Raw genomic sequence first — 11,821 nt, forward strand, 5'->3', positions numbered from 1 at the left:
GCTTGTGTACGTGATACATCTCCCACACCATTCATTTTGAAGTGTTCTACTGTATCGACCGACGCCGACGTTACATCACTTGACGTTCGAGTCTTAGTGGCGCTAGTGTCTTCGGAATATTTTGACGTTTCATATTTATTGTTGTCTTGTGACATTTATATAAAAAATATCTTACTTCGACCGTAAAAAATAATGATTTGGATCAGTCAATTCGAATTTGAATATTGTCGGTTTATAGTAGTTATAACATAGTATTTATAAATTAAATAGTAATATTGCATTGTAATAATTTAACCTAAATACGAATCTACCATGTGATTACTCTTTATTCAATTCATATCGTGTTTCAATGTTCGTTTTTCTCTCTGTAAGAATGACTTCTTATTTAAAACTAAACCGATCTGTTCTGTTATATATGAAATATTCAAAATATATTGTACATAGTTCGTGACATTGCATATTTTTTTAAATATACACCAATTGATTTTTCTAAATATCAGATGTTTCTCATAAGACGTGCTAATCAACAAGAAAGCGCGTCCAGTGTTTGTAACTACTTGTGACATACAACAATTACTTATGTAACAAAATTTGAAGTCAGTGGTTTAAACTAAGTTTGCATCAAAATGTATTTGGGTATTTTGATTGCTGGATCGTTCGCGTTGTTATATTATATTATCGTTTATAAAACTAACATTAGTGCTAGAATAATAAATGCGTACCGAAAGCGCGTGACTGATGTGCAGCATGCTTCCGCCGATCAACATGTGGTAAAATTTGCATTTTGTTGTATTATAACAATTATTTATTATTTGCATATCATGTTATTTATCATGAATTTACTAATATATAATATTTTGTTCAAGCGCTTTGTATTTATTTTTAGTGGTTACATTGAAAATTGAAATATCCGGTTGTAATCATAAATATTACCGATCAAATAAACGGTTTTATTGCAGAGTTATATCGATGACACTGAATAAGAAAATTGTCTGTATTGGGTGTACGGCTTATGTTTTTCAATGTACTTTTTAACGCAGAACATGGAGAAAATATATGAGGAGAAAAATAATAAATGATGGCGAAATCTATGACCCAGTAATTCTTTTGCATGCATATTAAAATCTTACAATTTCTGTCGTTACCTGGCCCTCCTCTATCGAAATGACATGAAGGGCGTTCATTAATAACGTGATTAAAAGGCAAGGAAGGTTTAACAAAAAATCACAAAATATTACGTGGAATTAGGAGGGTCTAGTGAGATATTATGTGTAATTATTTATTACCTGAATTTAAAAATAAATACACATTTTTTTATTTACTATTTTTTCTATCTACTAAAAATACACGTGATGTTTGGTGGGGTGAGGGGGGCTAATTTTAAATTTAACTACGAATTACCAAAGGGGAAGGGAGTCAAAAAATCTTTAAAACTTCTAAGGATTTTTAGACTCCTCAGAACTTCTAAGGATTTTTAGACTCCTCGGAACTTCTAAGGATTTTAGACTCCTCGGAACTTCTAGGGATTTTTAGACTCCTCGGAGTTATATAAGGATTTTATAAGGATATTTAGACTCCTTAGGGCTTTTTTTTAATTTCATTTTTAATAGCAAAATACAGGATAATTCTATGAGCTATTTGGATTATGTCATTCACTCACACACATACACACACACCTTCAAACGCACATAAATTAATCTGATAGATATTATACTGATAGTTAGAAAATCACTTCAATAAGTGATTCTACTATTCTGTTCATATAAAGATGTGGTAGTTCTAAGGGTCTTCCATATTATCTTTAGGCAGCTTCTTCTTCAGTCTTCTTGAAGTTGGTGTCTCAAGAAGCTGAGTGACTATAGAGTTTGTATGATGCTCTAGTTTATGAAATGTTTGACACTGTTGATTTGTATAACTCTGTTTATAATTCAATATGAAGATCGTCGTGTAAGATCTTATTGCTAACGAACCACGGAGCATCAGTAATTTGCCTTAATATTTTCGATTGGTCACGTTGCATTAGCACCTTAGAACTTTTAAGGATTTTTTATCCCTCTTCACCTCACCAAACATCACGAAAATATTTAGTACATAAAAATAGTAAAATTTCTTTTTTTTAATATTTGGATTTTTTTTTAAATTCAGATAGAAGAATAATTACACGTGATATCTCAATAGACCCTCCCCTATCCCAAGTAAAATTTTATCTCAAACTTTCTTTTTCTAAGTTAGAAGTGTGGCTAATGGATGGGTCCATGGGAAACGGTATTTTGCAATGCTTTTTTTTCACTTTATTGAGTTTCTTTTGTAGATTCCAGTAGCAATCCACAAATTCCTTATTGCTTCTGGATAAGCTGCAAACATTTTCGCAGTTTTTTGAAAATATTTTTGCAGGTTGCTGCTGAATTCTACACAAAGAAATTCAGTAAAGATGAAAAAGAGTTGCAGAAATTCGTCACACAGCTATTTAAAAGAAAAGGGTTAGGAAACGATAGAGAATTTTAGGATCATAATCATCATGCTAAAGAATTGCTAGATCGGAGATTTTGTCGTTTTCTTTATTTTTCTCTGTTTTGCAGTTTGACCTCCAATTCTGACTTAAAATTTGTGTTCAGCGTTAAAAAGTTTGTTGGACAACATATGTCGCACGCCCAATACAAGACAACTTTTTTCATTTTGTGGACTAGAATTATTCTCCCACAATTGTTGGTCATTCACATATTTATTTTAGACACAAATGATATTGGTTACCTCACCTAACATGCAATGTTATAAATTGATAAATGGTATCAATACATTGCATCTTTTTTTATTATCGTATTTGTGTATTAATGCTAGGGTTTGTCGGTTTTTAAAAACCGGTTTTCGGAGAAAATTATTGTTATTAGTTATAGTTGGGCCAGCGGTGGCGATATCGGTTAGAGTGTGGGCTAGCACCAACTAGTTCCAGGTTCGCTGGATCGATCCCGCTACCGCCGTAGCCCGACATCAGGCAACTTTGATGTCAAATTTCTACTTGAGGTTATAGATCTCAAATATAGCCTCAAGTGAAAATCGCCTCTCGTGGGTATAGTTGCATCTATAATAAAAAGTCAGCAAATACTTCGAGTATAGAAAATTAGTCAAACCTGGACTGGACAACTACTGGGTTGCCATCCATTCATATAATAAGAAAAAGTCAAAACAATTACTCAATGTCTTAAGTGTGACAGATTGTAATTAAAAATATAGAAAAAAAAATAGTTATGGTCTTCGAAACCCGTTTTTTTAGCAGAATAACACTTAAAAAAATGAAAATAGCAAATGTAGACAAACCATAGTAATTTCCTGGCACAAAGCTAATAGAATTCGTACTTTTATTGTGAGTTTTGTATACATTTATCAAAATGTGATAATAATATGATTAGGTAGACATACTAGTTGCTATGAAATTACATAAAACTTTCATCATAATTACAAAAGAACTGTATCCTGTATCGTCGATATATTTATTTAAGATTTTTTTCATATGTTTATTATATTTATTATATATACATCGTTATGATGGAATTCATTTTAGTTTAATAGCAAATATCGAAATAAAAATACATTTCATCTACAATCGTTGCAAACTATTAGTGTGTCAGTAGTGGTACTAAATATAGTATAGTAGTACTAAATATATCTAAACGAGTAGTACGTGAATAGAATGGCCTAGTAGAAAATTAATCTATATATTATTATATTGCTTAATTATTGTTCGATATATGTATAAATTACAGACTTACTATAGTAATGAGAAAGTGCTCGAAAATTTATTTGAACCAAACTCAGTTATCTGGCCCCAGTTAAAGGGGTATTCTTATGTAAAAACATGAATTTTATGCGAATTTTTGAATATTTTTTTAAAGTTATTAATTAATGTTTTGAGAATGTTTAAAAAAATTAAAAATTAAAAATAGTGAAAGTTTTAATTCTATAAGGTAATGAAGAGGGGGGTCTAAAAAAATTGGCACCTAGGCCTACCCACGATTATAATCTTTAGAATAATCTCGAATAATCTTAAGAAAAAATTATAAATATATTGTTAATCTAGAATAATGTAGCTATCTTATGATCTTCAGACAAGTTTAAAACATTTGTTTTTTCACAAAATAGCGACAGTCTGAAAAAAGTAATTTTTTTTACAATGTTTTTTATATTTTTATTTTTTTTAAAAATAGTAAAAATTTGAACTTTATTATGAGCTTAATTCATACTTATAGTGCTCTAAGAAAAAACTCTGCAAAAATTTCAAGTAAATCGATCCAGTAGGAGTTGAGAAATCGTGGGTATCGAATAGAAAGACAGTTTCGAGATAATCTTCAATAGATTCTAGACCTCTTTAATTTAAAACTTTAATAATGAATGTCTAAGAAGAATGGCAAAGTAACTACTTTTACAATGCTGTCTGATTGAAATCCCCACTTATAAATATTAATGCTGCTGTAATACTACTAATATTTTTGTTTACTTTATACATAAGTGACAAACATGATAACAACATTATTTCTAATGTTAATTCAAAAATATATATTTTGGTAATATACCTCTTGTCACATTTTCTTATGAGAAAGAAATGGGCGCGAACTATTCTCTTCTTGGAACTATCCTGTCACGCATATTACACTGAACTCACCTGATCTTTTGGATTATTGGGTCTTTTTTCACATTCTACGCAAATGCTAATGTCCAGACAAATACGTGCAAATAAGTTACGAATATACGTTGTTTCTATATTTAGAGAAAATATTATTTACGTTTGCTCATTTCGAAAAACATTGCAATTTGATCACCATTGATAGTTGTGTAGTACTCTCTCTTGTATGATAGTAATCTGTGAAGTGTACACAATAGTGATTATGATTTGATTAATAGCATATTCAAATATAATTATGCAAATAAACAATCACATACGTTTTCAACTGCGAAATTATGCGAAATTGATATGTGCAGTATATTATTCAATAATAAATATGTATTAAAAATTACGCTTAGTAATTTTAGTAAATTACTACATATTGTGTTCTTGAATAATTGGACTAGTTTAAATACCAGTATAATTTCCTTTTTGCGTCGTTAATGTGCGCTTGTGACATTTTTATTTTATTGGTTCCACATACAATATTATTGAAGCGCAAAAGATCATTTTAGGAAGTCTAAATATGGTATAATAATGTTGATTAAATGAAATGACTAAACATAATGTCATTGTGAATAGTGTTTAATTTTATTGAATTATGAGCATGTGCGACATATTTAATAGCTTATAAATGGCTATTTAGTTAAAACACACAACTGAAATCACAATTTATAACGTACACCCACAACATGTGCTAGGTAGTTGTTATTAATGGAGATCTTAGTAAGTGTTCGATATTTTGTTATAAGTAATTTCAAGATTTTGTATAAAAATGTTATTACACATTTCCTTAAATCAATAAATAAATAATAAATTGAAATTGTTTAATACAAATTAAATCAATTTACTTAAAATGTGTTGTTGAAATTACTTACACTTCATTGTAAATCGCAGAAAACAAGCTGTTATAGACGATGCAAAGATTACTTCACATTTATTATGGCAATTTAATTAACACCAAACATTGCTTTTGCTTAAGCATATTCTATTTGTTACGATAATACACATTATATATAAAGTAAATGAGTAGATTAAATGTTTGAAAATTTGGCAATTTATTAAGTAATTATATCCAAATACTCTTGTCTTCACAATACTCTTCTTTTATATATGGTCAAATAGTCTGAGTCTTTGCATCAGCTTTTCATTTGTTTTATTTTTATTTGCCAAGCCAACAATTCATTCATTTTTTGTTGAAAGTACTTTTCATCAAACAAAATTGTTTTATTCAAAAAAAGGTAAAGGTAAAGTTTGTAAAACCTATTTGATTTGTGTGACACTTGTTTGAAGCGAATTACTAAAGTAACTAGTAAGCTTGAACATATAAGAGCTTTTATTGTTCTACATGAACTGAATGTAGAAAGGCTAATTAATTTGATAAAAATTCGGTGCACTGCTCAACATTGATATGTATTTCTTGATAGTTTATTTTTTATTGTAGTTGTTTTTTATATAGATCAATTTTTAATATAATTCATAAAAGTTTGAATATAATTTATTCTACCTTATGATAATGTATTGTTCAGTCGTATAAATATTTTTTTCTATGTCTGGATGCAAATACGTTGGTCACTACTTGAAAGTTAAATATTATTCATATTTCTTTTACATCGTTATTGAATTAATTAGCCTTCTTCGCTTAGAAAAAAATTAGTGGTTGGTAAAAAATAAATGAATGTTGATTAGCGATTTATGTTTTTAAAACGACATTAAAATGTATTAACATATATTTTTTTCTAAATCAGGTATTGTCGATGAGTGACGAGTTACGGCGAGCTTTATATGCGACGCCGAACGTTTCACTAGACGTGGATTTGCCAATACCAGAACTGGTGGGACACACCGAAATTCTTACGGAAGAGCACAGGTAATTGATTGATCTTAACTGAATTAAAATTTCATTTTCAATTGACATTGACAATAAAATAATCATATTGGTTTGCATTTTTGTTTCTACAAACGGTTTTTGTGTTCATGTTTGCGCCTACTAAGAGATGTTTGCGAACCCTACTTTAATAAAATGAAAAATGTTAATTCTTGTATGTAGGCTTGCACCGAATATTCGTTTACTATTCGGTTTTCGGCCGAATGTTCTACAACAGCATTGTTGGTGTTTTATGATTTTGTTATTGTATATATAATAATTTAAATTTTATCAACTTTTGAAATTATAAATGAACACGTAAAGATTTTTTTCTAAATATTCACAATAAAATACTTTATTATTACATGTTTATATTATTTAATATGAATCATTCAATGGTTACACGCATATGTTGTATCAATACAATAAAGTCATTTATTATATTCAATCTAACCATTTTCAAATAGAGGTTATCTAGCTGTCATTTGTTCTTTATCGCCAAATACAAGTACAAACAATATTTTTGATTATTTTTATTTTTTTATTAAGATTAGCATTCCTGATATATAAGAAATAAATAATATTGAGTATATAAAAAATATGGAATGTTTACGAAAGAAATAAGTGGGAAATACATTTACATACATGTAAAAAATCGATTTTTTCATGATTTTACCATTTATTTTTCTATCACATGTATTCAAGTATTCGGTATTCGGCCGAATAGTATTCGATCTCTAGAGCATGCCGAATATTCGGTATTCGGCATTTTGCCGAATAAACTATTCGTTGCAAGCCTAATATGTTTATATTGATTTTATCATTAATTAATTAGTATTCAGGTTTAAATTCGTTCCTCTAAAAAAAAAATTATAAAAAACTAATTCTACTTTAAGTCTGATAATAAAATGGCGTTATACAATTGATAATATTTAACAAAATAATAATGATAATGATTAATGATATGTTTCAGAATGATACTAGTTTTCTTATTTATTAGTTTTATTTATGTGAATTAAACCAATCAAATTCGTAGTTTATTTATTGCTATGTTACTTAAATGTTTTGGCCTTTTTTAACTTAACACTGCAAAATCTGAAATAAAAAATACTCGTTTGAGTTTTAAGCTGCATTTATAGCTGAACAAATTTCGTTAGTTTTTAAATAATTTGTAAACCATTTGAATGTTTTAATATTTGTGATTTGAATTTAAATTTTACAAATGTTTAAGAGGCCTTTCAAGTCTCTCGACGATTCTTTTCAAAACGAAATGATATAATCAAAATTTTCAGTGTATAGTACTACTTATTTCAGCAATTTGGTTCAAAATTCAATACAACTTGCGATGCTTTTTTTTATTGAATACTATATATTTGATTACCTTATAATCCTGCAAAAATGTCAAGTTGCACCTGTTTTATATAATTAATGTGCATTATTATTGTTTAGAGAGAAATTATGTGGTCACTTACCAGCTCGGGCCGAAGGCTACATGTGGTCTCTAGTATTCAGCACTTCCCAACATGGATTTTCACTAAATTCCATGTACAGGAAAATGCAACGACTAGAGAGTCCAGTACTAATTGTAATTCAAGATACCGATAATAATGTGAGTATATGGTTGTTTTTAGTGTTTTATTTTTTATTTTTCATTTTTCATATTTTATTTATAATTGTAAAAGAAAACAAAGCCTTTAAAAGTAACAATTAATTATATCTTCAATATTTATAAATGTAGAGTGTTTGTATTCTTCAGCATTCATATATGATCGTGCTATAGAACAATTATATTTAATTGGAATGCTTAAAACTATACACGAGACGGGTTGGATATAAAATAAAATATAATTAATAGTAGGTAGTAAAATGTCATAAATAATTAGTAGTAATGTTTAATTTCAGGTTTTTGGAGCTTTGACATCTTGCTCTCTCAAAGTGTCCGATCATTTCTATGGCACAGGGGAATCATTACTTTTTAAATTCAATCCTGATTTCCGAGTCTTTCACTGGAGTGGGGAAAATTTGTATTTTATTAAGGGAAACAATGAAAGTATTGCTATTGGTGCTGGAGAGTAAGTTATATTCAATTATATAATGATAATAATCCTTTTATACATCCTTACATACTGCCAATACTAAAATTTAATTATATCAATCGGTCGCAGTTAAGATGATTTCATATTATTTACATTTTGTTTCTATTTATTTATCATAGTCATTTTTCTAATTGTTTAATAAATGACTAAATATGTTGATAAACAAATTACAGTGGCAAATTTGGGCTTTGGCTTGATGGAGATTTATACCAAGGGCGTTCACAGCGCTGTAGTACATATGCAAATGAACCACTTGCCCCTCAAGAGGATTTCGTGGTCAAAACACTTGAGTGCTGGGCATTCCTGTAATAAACTAAATATTTTGTATAGCACCCCTAAGGCCTTTTGTTAAACCTCTAATCAAAATTCTTGACCACACACTATTAGAAGCCAAACTACTGCGAAAACAAACTTATCTTAACTGCATATGGATAACAAAAATTATATTCTCAAAAGTAGCTGATTGTGAAATATGAAAAATTCAAGTGCAAAACAAATTAATATTTTAGTATGATTATATAAATAGCAATAGGATGTATGTTTTCATATGCATATTTATTTTATTTTACATATGTGTGCATATGGGGCATACGAGTATATGATACTATATGTTACACACATATGCATATGGATATATATATATAATCATATGTTTACAAAATATAAATGTTGGAATGTTAGTGAGCGTGTGTGGAAAGATAATTATTTTTTGTGAATTCTCTGATTAATTTGTTGTCTATATTATGTTTTGTTTTTATAGCTTATAATTTTGATAATCATAAATGAAAATCAATAAAATTGATTATATTATTTGTATGTGATGAAATTGAGATATTTTTCACAAGTTATAATTAGGTCATATCTTCACATTTTTTGTGATTCTAATTCAATAACAAAAATTAGTTTGCTTTCTCGTTATAATGGGAACAGTTCTGTTACATATCAAGCATATTTCTATATTTGAATATTACTGTCTAGTTAATTCAATTAACATTCATTTATTTTGTATTGGTGGTCTACTTTATACTTCAGCTCTTTTTCTTTATTTTTAAATAAGTTTAAACTCAATTTTTATAAATATAGATGTCTATCTTATTAATATTTAATTATAGATTATATGAGAGTGTATAAATTTGTACTTATATGTGCATGTGTAGACCTGTAATAAATTGTGCTGAGTATATGAGTGTTTGTAGAGCAGCTGTTAATTGTTAAAATGTAGATTGTATCCAAAAGAAGTAGAAACTCAGGTCATGTTGATGAAGTAGACTTGTCAAATTAATTGTTTTTAGATGTCTAAGTCATAATTTTTAATTTTTTATTACCATTATACCTTTGCCTGCATTATGTTAATAATCAATGCATAATTTTACCAATTGCTTTAGTCACATAAGTGACTCGAATACATCAACCATATGGTTGTACAATGAAATTCTGAAAACAGTAAGAACATTCAGTTTTTCATAAGTTTTATTATGCATTGTTTTATGATATTGATCTTTGTATATAATTTATAATTAAACAACTATGTATTTATTTACTCAAAATTAAATTTTATAAAAATATGGTATATGTTTGTCTTTTGAATTTATTTCTGTAAATGAAATTCAATTAATGCAAAGAATGACAATATATAAAACTAATATGTTACAGATATTCATAGTGATGAAGGTGGACTGCACTGATTTGAATAAAGTTTTTCACTTTTTTTTAACTTAATAACTTTTGCAAATTTTTCTTGTCAGAACGCCCAAATAAGTATAAATACTAGTTCGAATTTAAAATTTTGTTATGTACTGATGCGATACAACACATTATCCAATAATCCAATAATTAGTATATTGTCTAGGTCCAATAATATACAGAATTTAAAAATTATTTAGTACTGATTCAGTGCAATTCTCCTTCAAAGCAAAATTTTTTAAATTTAAAGGGTTGCCAACATTAACAGGTTGAACGCCATCTTTTAAAGGAAAGCGATTTTTTATTCATAATTGTTTGTGAATAATTATCTATATGATAAACAAAATTAATAAAATTTCATATCTGCCGCAGAATAGGTAACAGAAATCATTTCAATGAAAATAATTAATTAGTTTGTAATCGTATTCCTCTTTGCAAAGTATGAATGAGCCTTATGTTGGCAGCCCTTATATTATAACTTTATATCAATGAATTGATTGGCTACTGCGTAAAAAGTCGAAGCTCTCTGTCGAAAATAAGTTGCTGCTATATAAATCGATTATTAAACCAATCTGGACCTACGGAATTGAGCTCTGGGGATGTGCTTACAAATCCAATATAGCTATAATGCAGAGAACTCAGTCAAAAATTTTACGTTCAATTCTTAATTCTCCGTGGTACGTGACAAATGAGACCATTCACAGCGACCTCAATATGAAAACGGTGCAATTAACGTTTAAAGAAGTTAAAGAAAAATATAAGCGCAAACTGGACTCACATTTGAATCCTTCTATAGTTGACGTTACTCAACCTTTTGGCATTAGGAGGTTGAAACGACAATGGCCCCTAGACTTAGTCTTAGATTAGGTCTAATATATCATACTAATTGTAAAACTGAGAAGTTCTCATTGGAGTTCTTCTTAGGCATCACTCATAAATTTTGTCATTTTAGCTCATAGGAATCTTTATGTATTTCTGATTGCTAAATAAAACTGAGTTCAAAAAAAAAAAAAAAAAAATATCAATGATAAATAAGTGATGTTTTGTTTTAAATGTTAATGTCATAACAAATGATAATATTTATGTTTAGTCTATTTAAATATATATGGAAATGTCAATTAGTTTTGCAGACTGCATGAATAAAAATCTTTACAAGGTTTCATTTTCGACTGTGTTCGTTATTTGAAGATATTTATATCAAAAGTGAAATGTTATTTTATTAAACCCCCAAGGTAACTTATGCCAAAAAATATATATGATAACCCTAAGATATTCTATCATAATTTTTATGAGATAATTTCATTTGACTCAGGCTTTAATATAAATTTAAATTTCAGATAATAAAATGAAAGTATATTAACACTCAAGGAATAATAAGTATGAGGAATTTAAAATTTTTATGCCAAAGAACAAGCGCTAATGGATTATTATTAAACTCAGGATTATTATGGTAAATATTCATATCGATTTAAAAACAAATTTCAAAATTATTTTGTTATTGGGTAAAGAAAAACAAAT

At 28.1% G+C, this 11,821-nt stretch overlaps 1 protein-coding gene across 4 annotated transcripts in view; it reads left to right on the plus strand.

Annotated features, from left to right (window-relative positions):
* LOC113369895 (TLD domain-containing protein 2-like) overlaps positions 1–8,935 on the plus strand; it is a 26,227-nt gene extending 17,292 nt beyond the window's left edge. For 2 of the 4 annotated variants that reach the window (XM_026610505.1, XM_026610506.1), the window contains 4 exons: positions 6,406–6,527; positions 7,974–8,133; positions 8,427–8,596; positions 8,794–8,935. In XM_026610505.1, the coding sequence (XP_026466290.1) occupies positions 6,406–6,527; positions 7,974–8,133; positions 8,427–8,596; positions 8,794–8,929 (588 nt within the window). In that variant the 3' untranslated portion in view covers positions 8,930–8,935. Of the gene's footprint in view, positions 1–481; positions 771–3,041; positions 3,048–6,405; positions 6,528–7,973; positions 8,134–8,426; positions 8,597–8,793 lie in introns of those variants that run through there. The other 2 variants (XM_026610504.1, XM_026610507.1) reach the window with 2 other exon arrangements.
* Positions 8,936–11,821: the final 2,886 nt, after the last annotated feature.

Source organism: Ctenocephalides felis, unplaced genomic scaffold (assembly GCF_003426905.1).
Source record: "Ctenocephalides felis isolate EL2017-DRISC unplaced genomic scaffold, ASM342690v1 CF-g0.4_SCAFFOLD_01492, whole genome shotgun sequence".
Lineage (NCBI taxonomy): Eukaryota > Metazoa > Arthropoda > Insecta > Siphonaptera > Pulicidae > Ctenocephalides > Ctenocephalides felis.